The sequence below is a fragment of the Mytilus trossulus genome, chromosome 10 (assembly GCF_036588685.1).
Source record: "Mytilus trossulus isolate FHL-02 chromosome 10, PNRI_Mtr1.1.1.hap1, whole genome shotgun sequence".
NCBI classification, from domain to species: domain Eukaryota; kingdom Metazoa; phylum Mollusca; class Bivalvia; order Mytilida; family Mytilidae; genus Mytilus; species Mytilus trossulus.
In genome coordinates, this window is record NC_086382.1 from 71816863 (window position 1) to 71830500 (window position 13638).

Genomic DNA, 13638 nt, shown 5'->3' on the forward strand with positions numbered 1-13638 from the left:
GTTTCCATTCCTTGTTTCTGGTAATTCTCCAAGTATGTCTGTCGCTATTCTCTACATTGGAAAGAGCTTTGAATTATTCCCATTAGTGCTCTTTTCGTTGGAATTGGTCGTTTCTTTCTAGAGCAAAACTGACAACCCCTGATGTACAATCTTACATCTGATTGTAATCCAGGTCAGTAAAAAGTAAGTCGTATTTGTTCTAATGTTTTTCTTGTGCCCAAATGTCCTGATGTTTTATCATCTGACATCACTAAAGAACATTTCTTGGTCTGTAAACGGTAGAACCACTTTTCGTCGATTTTACTCGTTTTCACTTTCATAATTTTGGATTAGATTTTCCCATTGACAAGACAAAATTCGAACAACAAAACCCTTAACCGATACTTCACTAAAGATGGGACGTCTATGATTTCGTAAACAAATCTTTATGTAAAGAAAATCTTTGGCCTTGTTTTGTAATTCTTTGAGATGCGATTGATCATCCTTATATTCGCCTGAGGTGTCCATTAAAACGCAAACTATTGCTTCCTTTAATAAAAATAAACACACTATTTCAGTAAAGGGTACACGACTTAGAGCATCGGCATTTCGGTGTTGAGCACACGGACAATGTACTATTTGTATTTCATACTAACTAAGGACTTCTTACCAGCAATTTCACTGAACCCTCTGGATTTTGAAATTGCATAAGCCAGCGTAAGGAGCCATGATCTGTCCTAACTACGAATCGTCTACCGTAAATATAGTGTTAATGATGTTTTACAAAGTTAACAACTGCAGGAGTTCTTTTCTTGTTACACAGTAACGCCGTTCAACCTTGCTTAAAAGAGGGACGAAAGATACCAAATGGACAGCCAAACTCACAAATCTAAAACAAACTAGCAACGCAATGGCTAATAATGAAAAAGGCAAACAGACAAACAATAGTACACATGACACAACATAGAAAACTAAAGAATAAACAACACGAACCCCACCAAAAACTAGGGTTGATCTCAGGTTAGCTTCCTTGTAAGCAGCAACCCTCTATCAAGAAAATCATGATAGGAAATGCAAGCACGGGAATATCGTATCAATTTGGAGATATATACCCCGTATGCAGGTGCTGCTGGAATGTTGCTACGTAGAAATGGAAAGTTCACAATTTGAAAGCTGAAATCATCTTTTCATGTTCGGCTGGAATAACATATCACAACGTTAGATCCTTGATCATTAAGTTGTGATAAAACGTCACCAATTGATTCAATACTTGCGTCTGTATCTAAAATAAAATCCTTTGTGAAATCCGGATGTGCCAGAATCTTTTTTAATTGTTTTTCAAAATTTCAAAAGATTCCTGGCATTTAACACTCCATAAAGGGTTTCCCCTTTTTTTTTATAAGAACGTGTAAGTACTGGCTATAATAATAAAGTTTTGCATAAACCGTCTATAACAAATAAACTTATCATAGATACCAGGACTAAATTTCATATATACGCCAGACACGCGTTTCGTCTACAAAAGACTCATCAGTGACGCTCGAATCCAAAACAGTTAAAAAAAATAAATAAAAAAGACCCCAAATAAAGTACGAATTTGAAGAGCATTGAGAACCAAAATTCCTAAAAGTGTTGCCAAATACAGCTTAGGTAATCCATGCCTGAGGTTGAAAAAAAGCCAATAACTGCATAGTCCCAAAAACGAATGTATTTCAGTCACATTGTTTAGGATTGGCCAGTTTTTCACGACTTAAATTTTTTTAGGGATCTCCTTTTCTGATATTACATGTCCCAAAAATAATACCTCTTTTGCACACAAAGAACATTTCTTTGCTTAAAGCTTAAGACCAGCTGAACCTAGCCTTTCAAATACTCGATCAAGATTAACTAACATGTCACTAAATGGTCAGCTACGATTACATCATCCTAAGAAACTTAACAAATGTCCCATTGCAACACAGCAAGAACTGTTTCCATCAATCTTTCAAATGTACTGGGTACACATCATAGACAAAAGGGCATGACTTTTTTTAATTGAAACAAGCCTCGTCTTGTAGCGAAAGGTGATTTGTAACTATCATCAGGATGCATTTCCACTTGCCAGTAACCTGAACATGAGAACCAGGCACTGCCAGCAACTTGTTCCAGGGACTCGTCAATTCTTTATATGTGGATACTCAAAAATTCGAAAGATCTACTGCTTAACCTTCATCACAATCTTTGCAATTTTTCAGCAACATAAAAACTTTTGATTTTTCTACGCTATATACTACTATTCCCATTCTCAGTTGAAAGATCGACTTCACCATCTCATAAAACAGAGCTTTTTCTATAAAAATGGGAATCGTAGATACGCATTTCTTGTTTTGGGTTACAATAATTCATATTTTGTGAAGAATCACACTGAATCTTCCAGAAAATATACTGAAGATGATATTATCAAAATGCTGGACTTTTTGATCGACAGTATATTTGTTGAGTTTGGAGGATTTATAATTCAAAAGGCAATCGGTATTGCAATGGGTACTAATTGTACATCCCTGTTGGCTGATTTGTTTTTGTACTCGAATGAAGCAGAATTCATTCAGAACCTTCTAACAGACAAAAAGAAAAACCTTGCGAAATTCTTTAATTTTACTCTCTGATATATTGATGATGTTCTATCATGGAATAACCCATACTTCAGCCAATAATTACATCTCATATATCCCATTGAACTTGAAATTGAGGATACTACTGATACTAGAAGGACTGATCCATACCTTGATCTTTTCCTCAATATTGACGTAGATGGACGACTTCACACGAAAATCTATGATAAACGGGACGATTTCAACTTCCCAATAATCAATTTCCCATTTCTCAGCAGTAACATACCCTCTGCCCCTTCGTATTGTGTTTACATATCACAATTGATACGTTATTCACGTGCTTGTTCACACTATACGGACTTTATATACAGGAGTGTGCTCCTTATGCAGAAACTGCTCCAACAAAGTTATGAGGAGGACAGACTAAAATTGACACTCCGTAAATTTTATGGACACCATCACGAATTGGTGGATCCATATGATGTGTCTTTGACCAAACTAGCTAAGGACATTTTTACAACATGGTAGAGTGTGGTTTGTCTTTATGTCATCTAATCTTTTAATTACCAAACGTGAAATTCCCGATTGTGACAGTTTTGCTGAGTGTGACTTCGCATTACTATAAGACGTGGTACGGTACTTGTCTATCCCAAATTAATGTATTTAGTTTAAATGTTTAATGTTGTATTTGTAATTCTCATCGGATTTTGTCAAATGTGTTGACGTCTTTTTTATTATATTTATGTGTTATGGAAAGAAAAATTAATCACCGCCTTCATTTATTAGATTTGATTTTGTTCAACGTAATCTGTACGATAATTTACGTTTGATTCATAACAAACTGGACATATGTATATTATAGTTTAAAATTGCTATTAATAAGTATTGCAATATGCATTGTGTTTAAATGTAATATCAGTATTTAGTTCTATTGTAATCTTAAATCAATCCTAATTCTATCTTACTTTTGAGATATAGTTTTGCATATGTCACGTCATTTTTAACTGTTTCAGAAATTTCATCAATTCAAATGTGACGTATTTTTGTGCCTTTTCGCAACTTGGTATGTGACGTCATTTTTATATTTATTGTGTTGAGGCCTGGATTGATTCGGGTGTGTCAATTCTGTGTTGGTCTTTGCATTATGTATTCCGGTTTTTGTTTTCTGTAATTAGTTAATACTTTTTTCATTTTCAGCCATAGCGTTGTCAGTTTGTTTTAGATTTATGAGTTTGACTGTCCCTTTGGTATCTTTCGTCCCTCTGTTAGTTCCATTATGTATATCTTTTATATTCGTTTAATAAAATTTACTGTTTGCAATAGCATTAATTGTTCTAAATAATAAGGATGTTCTTATCCCATTTAAAAACATAACCGTATTTGACACAACCTTTTTCAACTTTTGATCTTCAGTGCTGTACAACTTTGTACTTTTTTCATTTTCGATATTTTATATCTGGGCGTCACTGGTGAGTCGTTTTTGGCGTATTAAATTTTAAAGCTGATGCTTTCTGTTATCTATTAATCGTGTGTTTCTTTGTCTAATACGTTCTCCTATTTATTTGTATTGTAGTCCTGTAATATTATGTTGCATTTCAATGTTATATTTAGCATTGCCATAAAAGTGCGAGGTTTGGCATGCCACAAAACCAGGTTCAACCCACCATTTCTTCCTTTTTAAAAAAAATGTCCTGTACCAAGTCAGGAATATGGCCATGGTTATATTATTGTTCCTTTCTGTGTGTGTAACATTGTAACGTTGCGTCGTTTGTTTTCTCTTATTTTTTAGTGTAAATTCACATTGCGATAAGACGTGTCACGGTACTTGTCTATCCCAAATTCATGTATTTGGTTTTGATGTTATATTTGTTATTCTCGTGGGATTTTGTCTGATGCTTGGTCTGTTTCTGTGTGTGTTACATTTTAGTGTTGCGTCGTTGTTCTCCTTTTATATTAAATGCGTTTCCCTCGGTTTTAGATTGTTACCCCGATTTTGTTTTTTGTCTATGGATTTATGAGTTTGAACTGCGGTATACTACTGTTGCCTTTATTAACCGCTACCTTGTTCAATCTTTGATAATCAACACAGAAGCGATAAGATCCGTCCTTTTCTTCTTGGGTTAACAGGCTGGTATCGATTTTGATTGATCTCCGACTGTCAAATGAGTATTTATTTGTTTCTTTTGAACAAGCGGCATTAGATACAAAAACTACAAACTGCCGGCTACAATCGGAATAATTTGTCCGTGTAAGTAGATTTATCTTTTGAATAAGCACCTAAATATTCGTTCTAGTAAGGGACGACATCAAAAGTTCAATGTAGGATAAAAAAAAACTTACATAGTTTTTTCACTGACCCCCACACTACCCTCCCCCACCCCCCTCTTTACTTAATTTGGGAAAAATTGATTTACCAATAGGGATATATGTAAAAAATCAATTTTAGATATACAAAACTTGTAGACTTTTACCCCCCCCCCCCATCCTCCCCCAAACTATTTGATTTAAGTTGTTTATCCTACATCGATCTTTTGATGTCGTCCCTTACATCTGTCTAGTATGAATCAATGTTCGTTACGCAAAATCATTGACTTTTAAATTCTGACAGTGTAAGTGCCATAACTCTGACACGACATCAAGAATCGAAATATGGCTCATTTTTCATTTTGTAGTTGTTAATTCTTATATGTAAACTAGCTATCGTTGTATTGCATCTTCTTGTCTGAAGCCAACTAGATACATGTTGTAGGACTATCTCTATATATCTTGTAAGTCTCTTGAAATTTAAGAAGGGAGACATTATAACCTTTAATTCTATGTTAAAGTTATTTTGTTTATGTATATTCACTTAAATCAGTCATATGCAGGAAACACATGCCTAAACTAATTAAAGTGAAGATCTATTTCAATTGAAATAGAGACTAACATACAAAATAACAGTTATTCCCATGTTCCTAATTAATTACTTTACATTTGTTTCATGTACCAATATTCTGGTACAAAATCTCACAAGCAGCTTCGTAGCCGGACTATGTTGCAGTCAACAAATGCTTATATGTACATGCATGCGGCCAAAGTATGTTTTTAAAAAAGAAAAACATTTCCCTTCTTCATCAATTATATCATTCATCGAATCCCAAGCTCAGGTTGTGCATTGAACATTTCCATTTATACAGTTTCGGCTTGATTAAAATTCTCCCAACTACATTTTGTAAGTAGCCATGGATCAATGTTATGAGAGTATTATATATGTTGGGAGAATTTCTATTCACATTTTGTTACTACATTCAGTTATCAAAATAATTCAATTATTCATGCACATACACTTATCGAAGTGAATATCTTTATCAATTACACTAGATACTATATAAAAGTATTGGATTTCATTTACTTTAACATTATTAATAACATTTTGAACATGTGCCATTTCTCTCATCAAGTACAAAATCTCCCAAGCAGCTATACGTACCCGGACAATGTTGCAGTAAACAAATTCGAAATATATGCATGTGGCCAAAGTATCATTCAAAAAAGGAAAGACACGATTTTATTCAAACATGATATTTATCATTGAAATCTCTGCACAGGTTGTACAGGCAAAAGTTATGTTTGAACAATTTGGTCATAATTAAAATTCTCCCAACAACGACTTAATGGCTATGGATAGTTGTTATAAAAAGTTAATAATACGTTGGGAGAATTTCAATTTACATTTTATTGATACAATGAGTTCCCAAGTTATGCTTATTTAAAAACAATGTAAATATCAATCAAGAGAAAAAATACAGAAAATGCAAATATAATTGAGCCCATATTCATATAGTTTTCCTACTGATACGAAACATTTCTGTCGATTTAGATGTCTACTCGGACAACCTCGTGTGTTTTCTTGTAAATTGTTCACATGATCAGACTTATTTTTATCTATATAAATGTTTACGTCAACAGATTTTTACAGTATATAAACCCTATGATTACTAATATGGATCATAATATATCTGTAGTTCACAGCTTAAACATTTAGAGTTATATTGTAATAAAAGTGAGTATTATATTTATTATAGACTAAATATATAAGAGTGTTATATGATGATTTTTTATATACTAGTTTAGGGTTAATTGTATGCAATTACATTTTTAGAATTTATACCTTGATAATTCTTGTAATTGTTTCTTTATTTGAACTATAATTGTGTTGTGTGATACCATATCATTAGCCTAATAAAATGTTTTTATGATACATGTATTTTCATGATTTCGAAAGTAATTTACTCAGCACAGTCAAACATATATACGTAACGGTATGCGGATAACAATACATTATATTTTTTTTAGATCAAAGATGACTTTACCAGGTGGACCGATGGAAATATGTTTTTCATTTGATACGACTGGATCTATGTCAGGTTGTATTAATGAAGTGAAAGGAAATGTTCAGGACATGATACAACGCCTCCAAGCGGACATTCCTGGTATTCGGATGGCAGTATTTGCTCATGGTGACTACTGTGACAAACACAGCTACATAACGAAACATATTGACTTCTCGACAAATGTAGCAGAACTGTGTACTTGGGTAAAAAATGTGGGATCTACCGGCGGTGGTGATGGGGATGAATGCTACGAACTTGTTTTACAAAACGTCCAAAAGTTGTCTTGGACCCCAGGATCAAAGAGAGCGCTTGTGATGATTGGCGATGCTGATCCACACGAACCGGGATATAAATATGGCGGGAAAACTTATAAAATAGATTGGAGGAAAGAGGCATACCAGCTAATGACAATGGTAATTTCTTTCATAGAGTATAATCTTCATAACTTTATTTCATACTGTGTGTCCCATTCATTGAGAAACATTTGTTTTTGGTATTTCAAAAAAATAACTTTAGTTAATTCAATATTAGTTTACATAATATGAACACAACACTGTCAACACGATTTGATTGCTGATGTATTTATTTGTTTATACTTGTTTTCTCAGAATTATATTAAAAATATATATTTTCAGAATGTCAGAATATATGGCGTACAGTGCGGAAGTTATAGTTCAACGAAGGACTTCTACAAAAAGATATCTACTGCCACAGATGGCAAATGTTTAGAATTAGCAGATTTCAGAAACATGTTTGACTTTATGATGGCAATTTGTTACAGAGAACACGACGAAACTCTCTTACAGGTACACATTTAATATTCCCACAAAATAATTTTGATCAAGACAAAACTAGGATAGCAAAATAATAGACTGTAATGATTGTATATTGGAATCTAAACATAAACATTAACATATTTTATGTCACCGATCAAGGACCAACGATGATGAATCATTAGAATAGAATGCAAACAAAAGAAACAAACACATTCACCATATCAGAAAAGTTAAACATTTTGATATATTCAAAGCTAACATGCTTGTTTTTAGAATACATTTTTTTTTACTTTTAGAACTACGAGAAAGAGGTTCGGGCTAGAGGGTCAACGGTTCATAAAGATCTAGATGCATTATTTGGGAAATTGAGATCAGACGCTGATGTGATGGATACAGTTCCTGCTCCCATAACAAAGATACCATCGTTAACAAAGCCTGGATCTATTAAAGCCCTAAAACCAACTCCAAAGCCAGTACTAAAGAAAACCATAAAGACAAAGGCTCTACGCTTCAAACCAAAGCATGATAAATTGAAGGACAAAAGGAAAAACGGACTTTTTGATAAATACAAGGTATGCAATGTGTATGTGATATAAGCATTAGTTATAAACTATTTTATTGATTATAAAAATATGTAATGCAATTTCATAAATATATTTGAAACATAACTGTGTTTAATAGATCAACTTCATAGTCATATTTATATTATAGAATATTAAACTTTAATGGATTAGTTATGGCATAAATTCAATTAAATGTAATAAAGACTCTTAACTATATATAAGACTTATTCGAAATATGAGTCAAATATGTTTTTTTTTTATAATAGACATTTTTTTATAATAGACAGCTTTTGTACATTTCAGCTACAAAACTTGCCAAAACTAAAGAGGGAAAATGTTCCAGAAACAAATTTCATGTTGAATAGCGCACATTGGTCTAAATGGCAGGTTGCAATGGTATCGTCTGTACCAGATGACGAGGAGCACATGTGGGAAAAACGGCATGGGGATTCAGAAGGATACAGAAGGAAAGTAATTTGTGGCGGAAGTTACAAGAAACCAACTTTATACGAGTTCGCAGTACAAAATGGAGAACGTTGTAGGAGATACGTTGTTTACTGCAAGTCAAGTAAAGGATTCATTTTGAATAGAGGATCATGGGAAACTAGATTGTTGACAAAGTCTGACGTGAAGTCTCAGATTAATGACATTTTGAAAAAAGACATGCGACTGTTTGTCCGGAGTTGTCCATTAATGAAAAGTCAAGATAAACTACTCGCTTTGAATCATTATGACTATGCTTGGTCAAACAAAGGCTCAATAAGAACTGTGAAACACATAGATGTATAGAACTATAAATGGGCACTGCTAACTATAGTAATACTGGTGCATTTGTTATAAATACTCATCTAAGAAGGGGTGACTAACAATATATATCATGTCTCGGTCAAACATTTTCATTTTTGTTTTGCTGTGTATATTTCATAATGTTATCCTGATTGTAAATAATGTAAATATAATAAATAGTGTACATTGTAAGACGGAAGACACAGTTCAGCCAAGTTAACTTCTGTGATAAATTAATTGTGATAAATAAGGTTTCAATATTGTATATACAAATGTATATAGTGAACAATTATTGGTTTGTTGTATGTATGTAAATAGTTCAAATACATGTGAATAAAATATGTTATAAATGATAATTACTGTTGCTTCTCGTTTAACCATGTGGTGACCAGTCATGTTCTGACATTACTAAAGCAGGAGGCATACACGAACACATAAAAAATGAACTCAAATCATTCAATAAAAGTTCCTTGATTTTTTTTAACCTAATTTGATAGACATCTAAACTAAAATTTCAAAGGTTTCAAAAGTAAAAGTAAAACGGTGATATAAATAGCATTATCCTGATTTAGAGTAATTTCTCGCAATTTGATTGGCTGATATTGTCCTAATAAATTTCAGTACAATTTTTTATTACGTCAATAGGAAGTATCTCCCTTATTTATTACGTCATTTGGGATTATCTCCCTTCTACCGTTGACCTAATAATTATTTTTTTTTAAATGAGTTGCTTCATAGTCCTAATATTTGAATTTTTCACAGTTTTAGATTAAATGTCTAAAATATATTTGGTTGATGTTATCATTTTACTGAATTTAAATATAATAATATGTAATGTAACAAAATCAGGATAAATTCGTTACACAGTGTTCAATTGTCCTAATACGGAATTTATCGGGTCAATAAAATTCATATCGGGTTTGGCTTCGCCTCACCCGATATGAATTTTATTGACCCGATAAATTCTCGTATTACGACAATTACACACTGAGTAACTAATATTATGCACCAATGACTATTACAACTCAAACATTCTGCCACTGAACACAGATTTTGTATATCATTCATAGAAGTTCGTTTTTTTTTTTAAATCAATTGGGTACGTGTAACATGCATACAGTGTATTTCAATTTATACTGCATTCGTTCTATTTGAGCAGTCAAAATGCGTTGACTGTATATTTCTATGTCATATACAGTCACTGACCCGATATCACTTTTTCTCTATGAATATTTTTAGAAATTGCCGAAATAATATTTAATTATTCATACGACCTCTTCAACCTGTCCTTGTTTCCAATGCATACAACGATGCGTGGAACGACTCAACCTTGTTTCTTTTACAATTATTGGAAAAACAATTTTCATTTGTTAATATTTTTTGTTTGCAACCTATAAATCATTGTTTTATGCTTATGGTTGATATTTAGGTCCATACTCAAACGATTTCGTTCACCATCGAATGTGGGATTCAACAGGTACATGTAAATGTACATTTCATTGTGCTGTATTTCTCCACGAACATGATATGAGGCCTTTTTAAAGGAGATTTCCACCAATATTGTAATCAAATAAAAAACCTTAACGCATTAAACAACAGTTAAAATGCTTTTTTAGATTGCAGTATAAGGACAATAATAGTGCATTGACTTGACATATCAACGATATAAGGATTCGGCCCGAAACGGGGAAATAGCCCGGCACAAGTCAATGCACTATTATTGTCTATATATATTTGAGTTATGCCGCTTTGTCGGACGAATTTAACCTTATACAACAAAACGGATACAAAATGAAAAATCACATATTTCGTTGCCTCAATCAACATCGGTATCAACATCAACACAATTATCTTTATAAAACTCTCAAAACTTAAACCAAGGAATCCGACGTATATATGTACATATACGTTCATGACGTACAACTAGACGAATTTGCTTAATTGTTTTGTTCTTCCGCCCTTGTAATGAAAAAACATGGAAAAAATAAAACACCTACTTCAAAAGGGGTACAAATTTCTGCCCTGACTCGGACACTCCTATTCTTATTGAATTTCGATTCCAATACTAACGGAAATAAGCTGTATTTTTTTCTATATAATCGGAGGATATGCTTTTTTTGTACCCATTTTGAATATCACTATTTAATTCCACAGTGCAGACATTCAAAATCCGAAATTCTATCTTTAGATAAAAAAAAAATATATGTTTCCTGTTATTTTAATGTATGAGAACAAAAATAATATGTAAATTTATTTATTTTTCAAACACAAAGGTGATTAAAATCAACATTTTTTTCCGTCAGTATTTTGCAGTACATGATAGAAAATAAATTACAAAAGCGCGCCATCTTTTAGTTGACGTCGGCCGACGCAAAATAGTCCAATTTTCGTCGTAGGGCTACTGAGCGCCGCCAAATCATATTTGGGCCGAAAAGGCACATCCGGTTGTCCTACTGTTACTGACTGTACCATCCTTTGAAATTTATTCCTAGTCGGATACAACATGTAAAACTAACCAATATTTGCTGAATCTTTGTCAGTAAGATACATTTATGTCGTGAAACTCTCAACTTGTAGGTTATCAAGCTACTTCTTTTACATAGTCATAACAATGCTAGTTCATATTTTATGCTAACCTCAGACAATTGACTTTAGTATTGTGCAACGGGAATAGCAATGGCAATGGCAACTAGCTCTTCACAAGATACAAAAAGACACAGAATGCATACATTTCAGTAATCTAAGAATATTTTTATCCAGGGTACGTAGGATCGAACCGCATTGAGATTCAGAAAGATATATACACTTAGATCGGAAATATATAATAATATTTTTTTCTTTTTTACATAATTTGTGTTCGTTGTGGATTAATTTCCTATGTTTCATTATAATTTACTTGCAACAAGCCAGTCGACATTTGTTAAAAGTGGTGGTTCCTTAAATACCAGTTTAATCTCTACTGTTGATTCATAATTATTCATTACATTTCATGGATTTCGTCGGAAAGGATTACCACATACATGTATATAACTGTAAATGTTTACAGAAATACAAGCGTGGTACGCTCAATATGTTAAAACGACGTTTTCAGGTATCCATAGAATTACAAACTCTCCGGAATTCACGCAAATTGGTGCCCATGATATCAAAAGATTTCACAGTAACTCTTCAGAGGTTCAAAATAATATACATCCTATGCTTTGATAATTAAGGCATGAGCGTACATGTTGCAAGTAAATTCAAACTTGTGATTCGGACGTTACAAATATTACTAGGGTGTTAGAGTTACTTCCCTTTAAATAGTGCCACATTTAGAAGTTGAACTATTTATGAGAAATTAAACATATTAAGAAAGAAATAAAATCAGGTGTTTTGATCGTATGCACGGTAATTTCCAGTGGTCCACGTTAATCATTAGAATATGTTCAAGCATTCCAATATAAGTTTTTAAATATATATGATGTCATGAAATAAAACTGAGAATGGAAATGGGGAATATGTATAAGAGACAACAATTAACCCGTTCAAAGATAAAATAACAGCAGAAGGCCAACAAAAGGTTTTTAAGGCAGCGGGAAAATATCGCACCCAGAGAATGACCTCAGCTGGCCCCTTAACAGAATGTGTAAAAATGTAAAAATGTGTTAAATGTGAAAAGTCAGAGGCTTGGAACAGGCGCAAAAAATGCGGAGGGGTTAAACATATTTATTGAGATCTCAACCCTCCCCCTATACCTCTAGCCAATGCAGAAAAAAGAAACACACAGCAATACGCACAATAAATCTCAGTTTTAAAAGTCAGAGTCCGATGTCAGAATAGATATAAAAAAAAAAAAAAAAAAAAAACACAACAAAATGACAATGATTCATAATTTAACAAAGACTACTAGCAGTTACATTTGTACTGGTACGCAAGCTGTAAACCTCAGCTAAACTGATTGAATGATTATGTCTTCATCATATGAAAATCACGTACATTCCTTTCCGTTTCTTACTACTATAAGGACTTCGTTTGTCTATAAATTGTATATTATTCCGTATTGAATTACCTTTTGTGTATCAACATGTCTACTGTTTACATTTAAAAAAGAAGATGTGCTATGATTGCCAATGAGACAACTATCCACAAAAGACCAAAATGACACAAACATTAACAACTATAGGTCACCGTACGGCATTCAACAATGAGCAAAGCCCATACTGCATAGTCAGCTATAAAAGGCCCCGATAAGATGTATGCTGAAAACAATATTGTCTTGTCCAGAAGCCTTTATAATAGGACTTTAAAGTAGATAATAAAAAGAATGGTATGAAACACATTTTAAAACGATGTGTCGATATTTTATGCAAAATCTTCCTTAATCTTAAACACCCAAACACCGAAAACTTTTTTTTCTATGGGTTTATAATAGAAGTACTGTATAAATCGAGTAAATACAAGCCCAAAAAACTCAACAAGAAAAAACTGTGCATGTACTGATCTAGTGTCATAGATGGATGCCTTATATCATTTATTTTGATTAAACGCTAAAACTAACGAATGAAAAATGCACATGAAAACCTTAAACTAT

General features: G+C 32.8%; 1 protein-coding gene across 1 annotated transcript; it reads left to right on the top strand.

Annotated features, from left to right (window-relative positions):
* The first annotated feature begins 6537 nt into the window (after positions 1-6537).
* Positions 6538-9424, top strand: LOC134688483 (uncharacterized). The gene is made up of 5 exons (XM_063549242.1): positions 6538-6612; positions 6906-7356; positions 7579-7749; positions 8016-8291; positions 8586-9424. Exons 2-5 carry the CDS (start codon positions 6913-6915, stop codon positions 9069-9071), a joined length of 1377 nt encoding a protein of 458 aa, XP_063405312.1. The 5' UTR covers positions 6538-6612; positions 6906-6912; the 3' UTR covers positions 9072-9424.
* The last annotated feature ends 4214 nt before the right edge of the window (positions 9425-13638 follow it).